Source organism: Malus domestica, chromosome 04 (genome assembly GCF_042453785.1).
Source record: "Malus domestica chromosome 04, GDT2T_hap1".
Lineage (NCBI taxonomy): Eukaryota > Viridiplantae > Streptophyta > Magnoliopsida > Rosales > Rosaceae > Malus > Malus domestica.
The window spans coordinates 25,985,748-25,999,793 of NC_091664.1; the positions used below are offsets into that span (position 1 = coordinate 25,985,748).

Sequence of the window (14,046 nt, forward strand, 5' to 3'; positions counted from 1 at the left end):
ACCAGTCAATTTAATTCCTTTCACTTTAACATATTTTGAAACTTGAGACCCATTTCTTTCTTCAACGTACCTTAAATCTAGTGAGTTATCTAATTCTACACACCAAACACGGCCGATATCTTCCCGGGGTTTCCCCAAATACAACAGGTAATTTCTTGTAAGCTAGGCAGTAAACTTTTGCCTTATAATATCATACCTCCTGTACCTGCAACGCTGCAAATTATAGTTATGCACTGTGGAAAGCAAACAAAAACAGTAACAGATGGGGAAACAGAAGAAAACCCCAGCTCGAATCGAATGCCTTTGCCTTTATACAATTTGGTTCCCATGTTCTAGCTGATAACTGGGACCCAACTGGAAAATACAGATAGTCGATATGGTGCTGTCTACTTCCCCTTTTTTGTCAGCACTCACCAGGTCCCCTCTGAAGTTGACATCACATCACTCACGTCCCTATCTCATCTCCAAGGAGGAGGATTGTCTGCCCTCCAAGTTTCGGTGCCCTTCCATGCCCTCCTGTTTTGTGTGGTCACGGTTAAGTCACGTTAATATTTTATATTCTTTTTTTATAAAGATAATAAAACAAAAATAAATAATAATATAAAATATTAACGTGGTTTAACCGTGACCACACAATCAGAAGGGCACGGGAACTTGGAGGGCAGACAATCCTCCTCCCATCTCCAAAGCATACTTTCCTTTGGATAAGGATTGTCTGCCCTCCTAGTTGTGGTGCCCTTTCATGCCCTCCTATTTTGTGCGGTCACGGTTAAGCTACGTCAATATTTTATATTTTTATTATTTTTTGTCTTATTATCTCATTAAAAAATTAATATAAAATATTGACGTGGCTTAACCGTGACCGCACAAAATAGGAGGGCATGGAAGGGCACCACAACTAGGAGGGCAGACAATCCTTGTCCCTTTCCTTTTACTCTTGCTTATGATCTATGAGCACATCCAATGTACAACAACAGAGCCAAACATACTTGGGTGACTTACATGTACTCGTAGTGTCACTGTGGTGGTCGTATTTCGTATCAGTAACGCGTTGTCGTATAGAAGTATTCCTCAGGTACCATCGCAATGACATTTAGAGTGTAGGTAAATTTTTCTTAGATACTAATGACATGAAACGAGAAGTGAAACAAGTAGAATTAAATCAGTCAAGGGCTTGATACTTGAGAGAGATTTGAGATTGAGTAGTGCTTAAGGGATATTAAGAGGGCTCGAGAACCGTTCGTGATGTCTTCAAGTGTCTATATTTTTATATCTTTAAAAAGATCATAAGTCAGTAATGAGAGATTTTTTAATGTGTCGAAAATACTGTCCAATACATCAAGTGTAATAATACAATTAGTTGGAAACTTAAAATAACAAATTTAACCAATTACAATTAATATATCGGACTATGTTTCTGACATATTAAAAATGACTCGCCGTTAACCAGTTAGTAAAGTATTGATTTTTCGAATTTTCATTAAAAAATAACCTAACACAGTTTAAATTCGATGGAGTTGGGACATGAACAAAATACAGTACTTTTTGGTATGATGATTTTGCCTTGACAGGAGTCTCACTCACGCATTTAGGTGGTTAGTGGAAGCGTGGTGGGTCTTTCACTCATTCTGTTACTCCTTGAAAAACACCAAGAAGCAAAGCCGACAACTTTCTCCTCCCTAAATGCATCCATTTCCAAGGTGGTGTTTTATTTTCTCTGTCTTCTTGGCCTTAATCAATTCGAAATTTTTTTATTATGTTCTGATGTATTTTATATATTATAATTTTTCATTGTTAGATTCTTGACAAAAAAACTCTAGCGTGGATGATAATCTCATTGACTAGTTTAGATTTGGTTGCACTTGCATTCTTACGAGAAATTCTGCAATATACTCAGGGTATTTTCCGCTCTCACATGACGAGAGCTGGAGAAAATGAGATATACACGCAATTGGACTCAAGATTTTGCCGGCCGAGGATATATTCTCTTATTCTTATCTTTCTCTTTAAGTTATCCATCACAAAACACAACAGAATATACAACCAGTTGCACCTTAGTCTCTCTACTATTAAAAAGGTGGTTTATTTGTTTGTTTTGGTTGCGTGATTATAAATCAAAATGTTCTTATTGTAATGTACAGGACATGGCATGATTGCGAATTTGCCGTGCACTACGAATAATCACTTTTGGAAAAGCGCTTCTAAGTGGCTTTTGAGGACGAAAGAGAGACCCATGTGAGGTGGTTTCATGATGTTCCAAAGGCCGCTTGATTAGGTTCCCCTCTCGGGTCCAACGCCATTTGATTAAACAAAAGCTTCACATCTAAGTGTTAATTATTATTCACCACGTTTGCAGGAAGTCATAAAGCTTTTCAAATTAAGAGAAAGATTAAACAACACACTAATCTTGATTAGGGTCAGTGGAGTACACATAAATATGCACATGATGATATTAATTTTGAATGATAAAAGTTAATTTTTTTACCACGTTTCACCTACAAATTCTTCAACTTGAGTAAAAAGATACTGTAATTAGAGCCTAGTAGTAGGACTAAAAAAAGTAACATGGCCAACAAAAAAAAAATAGAGGGTATAAATAAAGTAATCTGGCCTAGTTTCCACATATTTTTATTTGTGCCGTAAATATGACACGGTACAACAAGTGTAATATGATATAATTAGTTAGAAACTTAAAAAAAAAAAAATCCAACTAATTATATTATTACACTTGATGCACTGACTGATGTTCCTGACATGCTGAAAAATCTCTCCCCTAAAAATGCAAATGATGATGTTGCTTTTAATCTTTTGCAGTGTTTTTATAAGGAAAATTATGGGTATTATTCTACTTCGTCTTTTGAACTTTTAATTTGGTTTTTTAGCTTTTATGAATTATATCCATTATTCTATTTTGTCTTTGAACTTTCGAATGTCTTTTAACTCTCATAAACTTTCAATTTATGTTAATGTCGGGAGATAGCGACACAAATTGACATTTTAAGGAGGCTCAAAACCAAATTAAACGTTTAGAAGGCAAAGCTGAACAAGGTCCAAAGTTTAGGAATCATTGCTAAAGTTTTACATATTTTCTTTATTTTGAGGCACTATCTTTTAGTGAGAGTATTGAACTCCAGTTTAGTCTCTATTAGTATCTCCTTTTAATATTGGCCATGCGTTTGACTCTCCCCTCTCTATTGGTAAAAAACCAAGGACATTATGAAACATAGAAACGGAGAAAGACTTACATACACTTCCCGTACGCCACAAATAGCACGATGACATGTAGGTAACACACGAACACAAGTCCAGAGACGGATCGAGTAAATTGTTGTTTACACTCAGAGATCTTCAACCCAAACCCTAATTAAGTTGTTCAATTTCAAACCGGTGAAAAGCAATCCGGCACCTTATAAGTGCTATAGAATTAAGTGGGGAAAATAATACAGAAATAAATACATTACTGAAAAACGGATTTGAAGACATGGAGATGGAACTCCAACACTCTGTATTCTTTTTGCTTTTGCTTGAAACAAAACCGGATTGATCTTCACCGGAACATGGCGATTACCTGTTCATTTTCTCAATCTGTAAACTAAATTTATTCTAATTCTTCATGGCCTTCTGAAGGGCATTGGATGAGTTCTAAAATGTTGATCACTTCACTCATGTCCGGGCGATTTGATGGCACTTGAGACGCGCATATTAAACCCAGCTTTACCACCGGAATTGCCTCCTCTGCTGGAAAATTGCCAAGGAGATTTTTGTCAAGGCATTCCTCCACCCGGCCTTCCTCGAGCGCTCCCCTCACCATGTCACAGAGTACTATCACGTCATCCTCCAAATATTCGACAGGCCTCTTTCCAGTCACCACCTCCAAAACCAAGATTCCAAATCCATACACATCACATTTCTCAGTAATCTTAACCGTTTGACATGCAAACTCAGGCGCCATGTAGCCAAGCGCGCTTTGGATTTTGCTGCTTAAGATGCACCGGTCTAGTGTTGGCAACAGCCTTGCCAAGCCAAAGTCTCCCACCTTAGGCTCGCCATTGCTGTCTATCAAAACATTAGTTGATTTCAAATTGTAGTGGATTATCTTCATTTGGTGCAAATGAGCCAAACCCTTTGCCATCCCGAGAATTATGTGGAACCTCTGCCGCCAGGTGAGACAGGTTTTGCCAGGTCCGTCATGCAGATTCTTAAACAGACTCCCGCATGGTATGTATTCATAAATGATGAGCTGCAAGGACGGAGTCCAGTAATACCCTTCTAGTGCCACAAGATTACGGTGCCTGATCTTTCCAAGTCCTTTAACTTCCCTCTCGAAATCTTCTTGGGACTTGATCAAACTTGAGACTGTCAGCTTTTTTATCGCAACTGAACGCCCATCTCGAAGGGCTGTTTTGTAAACTACTCCAAACCCACCACGACCAAGTTCGCAGTCCTTGTTGAGCAAGGCTTGTGTCCCAGCACCAAAGTCAGCATCACCAGAAAACATGACAAGCTTGCCGTAGTTTGGATCATTAGCCGGGGAACAACTATAATCTTCCCCGCCTGATAACTCAAGAGGAGCAGCAGAACGTGACAATGAAGACCGCACGTGCATATTGAGGACCGTTATAGCTATGACACCAATGGCAATGAATACAGCTGCACCAATAGCTATGAGAGCTGATATGCTGAATACGATCTTGTGACCATGAGTTGGAGAGGAAGAACCATGGACGGGGTTGGATGAATTAGGGTTGAGGACAATGGGTTTGGGGTGAACGGAAGGGCAGGCACGGGTAACAGCAGATCCACATAGGGATGGGTTGTCTGAGACAGATGATGGCGGGATAGTGTTGAAGAATCCCCCTAATGGCAGTTCACCCTCAAGGTGGTTGTGGGAGACATTGAAGTAGAGGAGATGGGAAAGATTTGTCAGCTCTTTCGGTATGCCTCCTGAGAATTTGTTCAAAGACAAGTCGACATATTGAAGATTGGTAAGGTTAGCAAGGGCTGTAGGAATAGGGCCAGTCAGATTGTTCTGCGATAGAATCCTGTATAATTCGAACACGCAAAAGAAAAACAATTCAGATCAATTTAAGCTCCATCTATACTTGTAAGTCAGGTGTTGCTTTCCGTTCGTTATAAATCGTGTGTAAAGGAACACAACTGAAGAAGTAGACATAAGAAGAAGAAGAGAGCTTACAGATTTGTCAGAGATGAGCACTTCGCAATTTCGGCTGGAACTTTCCCGCTTAGAAAGTTCTTCTGCAGTCTTATTTCCTTGAGCGAGACTGCCCCTCCGATTTCATCAGGAATGCTTCCATTGAGCCAATTGTCACTCAAGTCGAGAACATATGCCGCCTTTAATTCACCTATACTTGCTGGAATCCAACCCAACAGATGGTTCCCTGACATATTCAAAAACTGCAAGCTACTAAGAACACCAATGTCGGATGGAAGCACATCAGAAAACGCGTTCGACGACAAATCCAAGACCTGCAGGCCTCCATTAGAAGCTGCCATTGACGCCAATGAACTGTACTCCTCACTTCCACCTAATCGGTTGCCATAAAGCGAAACACTGCGCAGACCGAGCTTAAAAATCCACGAAGGAAGCTTACCTGCTAACAGATTATGGCTAACATCTATGGCTAGCAGATTGTTGCAATTTGCCAACGTATCAGGCAAGCTTCCAGTAAATCCATTCCTAGACAAGTTCAAATTTTCGAGTAGCTCGAGATTTCCTAATGAACTTGGAATTTCACCAGAGAAATTATTACCAGACACATCCAACACCTCAAGGTTCTTCAAATCGCCAAGCCAATTCGGAACTTGCCCCGCAAGCAAATTCCCCTGTAAGCTCAGAGAAGTGCATGAATTGAGCCTCTGAATCGATTCCGGTATTCTTCCAGAAAACAAATTCTCACTAAAATCAAGCAACTTCAACTGCAAACAGCTTCCAAAGTCCCCAGGAAGCTGTCCTGAAAATCGGTTTTTTGCCAAGTTAATCACTCTCAAATCATACAAATTCTCAATACCTTCAGGAACTTCACCCTCCACCAAGTTATCCGCCAAGTCTAGCGACTGAAGCATCCTCAAGTACCAAATCCCAGACGGCAACTTCCCGGACATCCGATTCGACGAAAAGTTCACATCCACCAACGTCTGGCACAAGCTCAGGGACTCTGGAATCCGCCCAGTGAGGTTGTTTCTGGCGAAAGAAACCACCCTGAGAGACCCACATTGCATGAAAAACTCCTCCGGGACCGACCCAGATAGGCTATTCCGGCTCAAATCGATAACCTGCAAGCTCCCGAGGTGTGGGAGATCCGGGTTTATGAACCCAGTGAAGTTGTTGTCGGAAAGCGAGAGTCTTTGGAGATTCTGCAGCCGCAAAAGGCCGCGGCCGATGTGCCCGGATAGCGAAAATCCGTCGAGAACAACCTCGGCGACTCTGCCGGTTGTCGGGTCGCATTTGACTCCGACCCAGCTGCAGGGACTGTCGTCGTCCTCGTTCCAAGAGGCGAGCTTGGCTTCCGGGTCGGAAAGTCCCGCCTTGAAGACGATCAGGCCCAGAACGTCGTCGTTGAAAACGGGGTCCAGGGCGAGTACCAGAAGAGGAGCAAGAAGAAGCAGAAAACAGAGCTCAAACGCCATTTTTTTCAAGTCTGATAAAATCCCATGAAAATTTCAGAAGTCTGAAAGCTTGAAAGTTGTGAAGAAAAACAGAGGAGGAGGATTCTTGGTGGAATGTTTGAACTGAACAGAGAAATGCAACTAAGGCATGTGTGATAATGGGCGAAGAAAAAGGGCAAAAGGTAAAGTGATCAACCCACCAACATCAATCACAACACCCTTCCACTTTTTCTCTTGCTTTTTTTTAACCCTTTTTTTTTTGTTGGGGTTTTTGAGAAAACCAGTGAAAAAAAAAAGCAGAAAAGTGATTAAAGGTGGAGGCTTTGAGGTGGGAGAGTGGACGGGGGATATGGGTTTTGGGGGAGGAGACGGGAGGCGGAGGGTGGCGGGGCAAGAGGCGGGAGAGGGGTGGAATTCGAAGTTCAAACCCTAGAGAGGGAGAGGAAGCGAGGGAATTGAAGAAAGGGTGTCAGGGAGTCTGTTGGGGTTGGTGTGGAGAAAGAAGGAAGAGTGGGAGATGAATAATAATGGTTGGCGTGGAGTGGCTCTGATGGCTCTGGCAAGAGAGTAAAAGCGAAGCATTCAAAGCTTCTAACGGCGATGGCAGAGAGAGAGAGAGAGAGAGAGAGATAGATAGAGAGTGAGTGAGGAATAGTGTGAGCTCTTTATTTTATTGGCTTTATTGGAGTTGTGCATTTGGTCAAACTAGAATCCAAGGTGTTATCCACTTGGCTTTTTGGGCAATTACAACAAGACATTTGGTAGTGTTGCTTAATTAGTAGAGAAACTTAAGTAGGGCATTCTAATAAGCTGGTTGGTCAGATAATTTCATAAACGAACGGGTTTTATTGTATTTGAGTACAAGACTTGCAAGACACAAGTATAGTTCTCAATACATATAGACACGGTCATATTTTTTGGACTTATACAGTTTTTATCTTTAACTAAAACAGCTCTTGCATTGGGTAAGATTACGTGAAATTAGGTAAAATCAATTTACAAAAGGTCATATGTTTTTCAGTTTTTTGTTAGAGATGTCTTAAAGATAAGGTGGTCAAACACATGATTTCAAAATCCTTGATACGAGATTCTCTTAAGTAGAAAAATAAAACCTAATCGACCCAAGACATTCTTTAAATTCGAATATTCATCAAATATAAAGAACAAGAAATAAATCATACAAGAAAAATACTATCTTGAAAACTTCTTATTTCAAATTCGGAGAAACAAAACTCAAAACTTGTATCGAACCTAACTCAAAAATTAATTTCTGCTTGAGCACACTTGCTCTAACTATCTTCTTGACGTCTTTTCTTGCGGTAAACATGTTACTCAAGCGCATGTGTCTCCATCTTTACAGTCTTTACTTTTTCCTTTTGTCCTACACCAGAAAGTACAGTCAAAGTTCCTTATAGAACTAGTCGACCAAGTACTAGACACCAAGCTTTGGCTTTGTTCAAATACTCTAAACCAACTTACACCAACTTCTTTTCGACCTCTTCTGTTTTTGTTTTGTTTGACTTCTGGAAGCTCAAATCTTTGTGTTTTCCCCAATTAATTTAACCCCGAAGCTTCCAAAGTGCAAGAAAATTCTCCCTACTTGTTTCGAGTTTCCACACCTACATATTTTGTATCTTCTGTGTGTCTCGAGTTTCGATGTTTCAATTAAATGTGCTTCTTGGGAGGATTGGGAGTTGTCAGAGATGGCAGATGAGTGGCGTAACTGGCGCATCTTTGATTAGTAATTCTAAATTAATTAATCAAAGCTTTGTCAAAGTTCTTTGCTTTAAAATATGAAACGAGAATTCTGAAGATTTTTTAATCATATCTATTCATTATATATAGTGTGATTATAAATCATTGTAAATTTTTTTATTTAAAATTGAATATAAACAATACCTGATGAACAATGACCGTATGATGTACAATGAACAAATGTGATTGCAGGATTCCCAGAATCTTCATAAAGAAGATCTGTAGAGGATCCTCATTCTAAAATATGGAAGCCATGGATTTCTAGAAAAGCACAAAGAATTCGTTGGAAGATTGGTACTCCTATCTCCCAAATTAAAGAACAATGACATAAAGGTTGAGGGCATGACACAAAATCGACTGACGCTCCGGTTCGAAAATGTGACTATGGGACAGAGGTTCAGGGCCGAAGGGGTAGAGGAAGACCTAGGACAACTTTGGAAGAGACCCTAAGAAAAGACTTGAGTACTTGGATCTAACGGAGGACATGACACAAAACCGAGCGCAATGGCGTTCTAGGATTCATATAGCCGACCCCACTTAGTGGGAAAAGGCTTTGTTGTTGTTGTTGTTGTTGTTGTTGACATAAAGGTTGAGGGCCTAAAACTTATTAGGCCATTAGAGTTGGACTTTAGCAAGTCTCACGATGTGCGTGATTGGTTTTGTCTTAAGAGTTATTAAAGTATGATCGGTGTTTAATATATCGATATGCAAATTTATTAAAATATTAAGGATATATAGATACCGATTACCTTTGATAGAAATTATGAAAATTTGCAATGAGTGAGTATGTCAACTTATTTAGATTTAGTCGAAATTAGAAAAAAAAATCTCAAAAAATTTTGAAAGTTCAAAATCTACAATGGGTTACAGCAAATATCCTTGATATTCTTGATATTCATGGTTTTCCAATATTTAGATTTAGTGAATCAATAAATATTCTCGATATTCATGGTTTTCCAATATTTCGCTGATACAAGGTGTAGTTTACATTTCAACCTCCTTCATTTTCTATATCAACGAAAATATTGACAATTTCGCATATATTTTAAATATAGATTTAATTTAATGAACTTCACAAAGTTAGACATAAAATTTCAATTGCCTAGATTTTCCACTGGGCTAGAGCCCACCCTAGCCCCAAGTGGCTTCGCCCTTGTGCTACAGTGTTCCCTTTATTGGCAAACCATTGTTCCTATGTTACTAATTGGCAAGTCCGTCGTGTAACTCCTTGTATACGACGGACTTCTTTATCAGGCTGCTCTGCAAGCCTTCGAGTGCCAGTCTTTGGGACGGTTCAAGCGAAAATCTTCGATCCCATAGTCTCAAAGAAGAGACTGACAACCAACATGCAACAGGAGGCTTGCACAAACAAATGCATGTGGATTCCCTTATGGTTTAAGCTTTCTGCTTTTGGCTTAGTTGTAAGAGAGAGCCTGCTAGCTAGCTGGAGGTGCCTTGCTTGCCTTTTGATTCCAAGCATTGCAAATATGGTTGTCCTTTAATTTGCATCTATTCCTTTCTTTGCTCATATATCTTGCCCAATGTTTTGTTCATGTTCTGCAAGAAATAAAGAATGTCCCAAGAATTCAAACATACACTTACTACAACTCTGCATCATGGTAGAACGTTTTTCATCCATCTAGCTTCGTAGTTCACGTGAGTACAACGTTTTACCTTTTTATTTGAGTAGAACCGTTTGCATGTGAAAATAATATCACAACAACAGTATCTCAAGTCAATCACGCACTGTTACGTGAGAAAGTTAAACGCATGACAATGCGTGACTGAATGATAATATTACCGCATAAACTTCTTGGGTGTGCGTAAGTTTCATCCCTTCAAAGATCATGTGTCCAATTATCCTTTTCTCTAAATAGGATTACGGTAAAAAAAATGATGGAAACTTATTAGTGATAGAACCAAATGATTATGTTCAAATCATACGACACCCATATTAATGTCGTTTACCGAAACACAAGCACCACCACGTCTGCACTTCAACAAAAAGATTCGGTGGGCGCGCGTGGGACAACTGACCACATACTGATTACGTGTCACCCAGACATTAGCCAGATTCCTTTCTCCCACATCCAGGCAACCAAACACGCACTAACTGGCGCGTACCTCATCCCCTCGGCGCATTTTAGCCCCGGACCCCCTAAAACCCTTCAACTTCCCCTGTTCACTGTTTTATAAATTCCCGCTGTCTAGACATTAAACGGCTCACCACAATCCTAATTAATTTATATGCGTTCATAAACTTATTTAAGCATCAGCTTAGACCGCTTAGTTCGCCTCGTAGAATTTCATCAAATTTTCCAACTTGGACTATAAAAATTGCACCCTTCGCCGCATTTTAGCTACCTCTCCTCGTCAGCCTCGCCTCAGTTTCAAACACTCTCTCTCTATCTCTCTCCTCTTTCTCTCTCTAGGATTGATTCACAATGAGTGTGACATTGCAGTCCGTCTCGCTCTTAAACCCTGACCCTAGCAGCTGTGGATTGAAGAAGTCACCTTCGTGTTCTTCTCTGCGGTTTGGACAATTGATTGCAGCACGTGGTTACGGAGCCTCGCCTATTGCCGTCCCGAAAGTGCATTCCGGCGCTTCTCTGTCCCTGCACCGGCGAAGCTTGTGGACTCGGCCGATTGTCGCCGTCTCTGCTTCCCAGGACGAATCTGTAAGCTGAAATTTTGGGTTTTTTCTTTGTCAATGATGGAATTATGAGTGTTTGGTTATTGGTAATAGTGTTTTGATTTGGTTTTAATGAGAAATGGGGGTTTGAGGTTAATGCACGCGAAGTGTTTGATTAAAGAATGCTGGTGCTTGTGTGGGATTGTATCAAGTTTCGATTTTGGCATATGGGAATTGGGAAAAAAGTATGATTGTGGTGATGAATGTTTTTGGAAATTCGGGTTTGGGATTTTAGTTTTCATTTGTCCAGTTCTTTTGACTGGATGTTTGGTTATGCTATCCTGATATCATGACCATTTACTAAGAAATTTGGGACAAAGCGTTACAAAATGTTGGTTTCGGGTTTGTTTGAGGTTTATAGGAAGGTAGATATATGGATGAGCCGGGTTGTATTAATTGTTCATTGGGGACGCAACTTGTCCACTTATCGTGAGTCGTGACATTAAATTGAATTTTTGTTCTTAGCAGCATTCAGACATTGAGGTGGAGGATGAAAACAGCAATGCCAAACCGAAATCTGAAGAATCAGAAGAAGCTTGGAAACAAACTCTGGGTTCTTTCAAAGAACAAACCTTGAAGATGCGAAGCCTCTCGCGGGAATTCTCGAAGAAAGCATTGGTTATTATGAAAGATACTTCGGAGCAGTTAAAAATACATGCTGATAAGGCAAGGGATTTGAGTGGGATAGCAAATGAAATCAGTGAACATTTTATCACCATAGCTGAAGCCAATTCCCCTGAGCCAGTGAGGGAAATTGTTGAAGCATATCATATATCAACTATTGATCCCAATGATGCTGCGCAAGTCCGCGACTTTCGCGTTGGGATACCTTATGGTATGTTTAACCTATGGAAAAAGACTTGCCTTTTTTTTTTTCACCCCAAAAGCTTTTAGTAAATTTATGTGTCTGTGCCTGTGCCTATGCCTTGTAGGTCTTTTGCTTTCTGTGGGTGGATTCCTTTCCTTCTTGGTAACGGGAAGCATTTCTGCAATTAGGTTTGGGGTTATCCTTGGTGGCACTCTTTTGTTTCTAAGCGTTTCAAGTTTAACATCATATAGAAAAGGAGAATCATCTCCCTTTTTCTTGACAGGGCAGACAGGTAAAGATACATATTGGAGCTTATCCAATTTAGGTTTAATTACATGATTTAGTTTATCTTTTGTATAATTTTAATAATTTTTTATTGTATTATTGGACCTGCAGCTATATCCAGTATAATTTTTCTAAGGGAGGTAATCGTTCTGGCTCAGGTTAGAAATTCTTTCTTTTTCTAATTTTTACAATTCGGTTTCTTTACTAGTGTAATTGACATGTCTTCCAAATTTCTGATATTTATTGTTTCTGTTTTTGTTTCTCCTATTTGCAGAGACCATCGTTTCCGAATATTTTAACAACCCTTGTCAGGTTATACGATTCATGCGTCTTCTCATTTTTGTGATGCTAGTTCCTTTCTTGCCTTCCTTTAATCAGAGGAAAATATATTTAGTCTTTGTAGGACATAGAGACAATGATACAATTACTAAAAGAGTTTTTATTTTTCGCTCTCAAAATCCCCGTTCTGGAAAGGTAAAAAATAACCGTTCGTTTTGGGAAAGACATGATGGCGTCTAGTTTTAAAGAACAGGCTGAGAGAGGGAAAATAGTGGAATAGACTTGCATGGTTCTTTGATTGTTTCCGACTAGATGGTCTCTAGATGATACAGATTGCCGACTCCCGCCTAACCTTTGGATGCACACCCATGAGCAACAATGCGCACTTTCCAGCATAAAAATGTTAAGAGTGTATTATGTTTATTTGAAATGAAGATAAAATCATCGTTTTTTTGGTAGCTAATACCAAAACCGTATAGTGTGAGTTTTTTATTTCGCTTGTTCAGAATATTACGAGTTTTTAATCATTATCCTGCCGAGCTCAAAAGAGTTTGTTATCTGATGATATGGTTTTTTTCTGTGCAGTGGAGCAGTTGTAGCTTTCTATTTCAATAAGATTGTACAGAATCGCAAGGATCAAAAGGGTCCCAACTTTGAGAAGGAGACAGAGAGTTAGAGAGCGTTCAACGTGAGTTTGCAGATCGTTTCTTACATGAGGTGCGGTGCGATGCTTCTTTTATGTAAATGTATCAAGAGTGATCGAAACTGGAATATATAATATGGTTTGGTGTTTCCGGCAGAGCCAAGTAACCATCTCCATCTGCGCCGGGCTAATGATATTTGCGGGAAAGCAGTAGCTGTGAGAGAACGTTTATGCGCTTCTGTTGGGAACGAGCAACAGAACTTAAGGCGCTTTTCTTTCTTTCTTTTTTTCACTTTGTAGTACCATCATCTAGTTTATCAGGGCAATCATTTGATTTTTATATCTGTAATAATATATGGTGTTCTTGCTCCCCTTTTCGGCATTTCCTACTAGGGACTTTCTTGAGCGACTTCGGGTGTTCTAACTGTTAAATTTTATTTTAAAATATAGAAATTAAGATCGAATGATTATAACACCTGGAGTTGTTTCCTCGACACTATTCTCATTTTCTTAATTAACTTATTTATTGAGGAGCATGTCATTAATAACTTACCAGGGAAAAGGCACATGTCACATATGCTGGGAGTTTAAAGAGTTTTTTTTTTTTTTTTTTCATTCTTTGGAAAATAAAATAAGTGAAAAATAGCGGTGTTAAATGACCAAAGAGTCTATCGGTATCCTATTAAAAGAATTTCATCGATTTTAAAAACATTTCTTAAGAACATATATTGAAAACAACTATTTTTAAGACTCAAAAACTTATTTGGTATGAGATTTATAATTATTTTCATATTGCAAAATTTAAACTGGACAAAGAGATCAAAAGAAAGGGGGTCGCAAAAGAGGGAGAAAGATGGGAGAGGTGGAAGAAAAAAAAAAGGATTAGAGAAGATAGAGGATCGGATGAGATAAAGAGGAGGAGAGAGAAGAAAGAAGAGAAGAGAAAGGAGAGGAGAA

At 39.4% G+C, this 14,046-nt stretch overlaps 2 protein-coding genes across 9 annotated transcripts; one reads left to right on the forward strand and one right to left on the reverse strand.

The window, feature by feature from the left end:
* Positions 1–3,347: 3,347 nt before the first annotated feature.
* Positions 3,348–7,321, reverse strand: LOC103433758 (leucine-rich repeat receptor-like protein kinase PXC2). The gene is made up of 2 exons (XM_008372038.4): positions 5,195–7,321; positions 3,348–5,042 (listed from the first exon to the last, which is right to left on the reverse strand). Exons 1-2 carry the CDS (start codon positions 6,646–6,648, stop codon positions 3,599–3,601), a joined length of 2,898 nt encoding a protein of 965 aa, XP_008370260.3. The 5' UTR covers positions 6,649–7,321; the 3' UTR covers positions 3,348–3,598.
* A 3,231-nt stretch (positions 7,322–10,552) lies between these two features.
* On the forward strand, positions 10,553–13,461 carry LOC103433760 (protein FATTY ACID EXPORT 3, chloroplastic). 8 transcript variants are annotated; one of them, XM_070820720.1, is made up of 7 exons: positions 10,553–11,060; positions 11,543–11,909; positions 12,007–12,174; positions 12,279–12,325; positions 12,442–12,479; positions 13,032–13,163; positions 13,247–13,461. In XM_070820720.1, exons 1-6 carry the CDS (start codon positions 10,827–10,829, stop codon positions 13,120–13,122), a joined length of 945 nt encoding a protein of 314 aa, XP_070676821.1. In that variant the 5' UTR covers positions 10,553–10,826; the 3' UTR covers positions 13,123–13,163; positions 13,247–13,461. The 8 variants fall into 8 exon arrangements, 6 of the variants coding, with proteins under 6 accessions (XP_070676821.1, XP_008370263.3, XP_070676822.1 ...); XM_008372040.4 differs by having other exon boundaries at positions 10,644–11,060; positions 11,540–11,909; XM_008372041.4 differs by having other exon boundaries at positions 13,032–13,461.
* Positions 13,462–14,046: the final 585 nt, after the last annotated feature.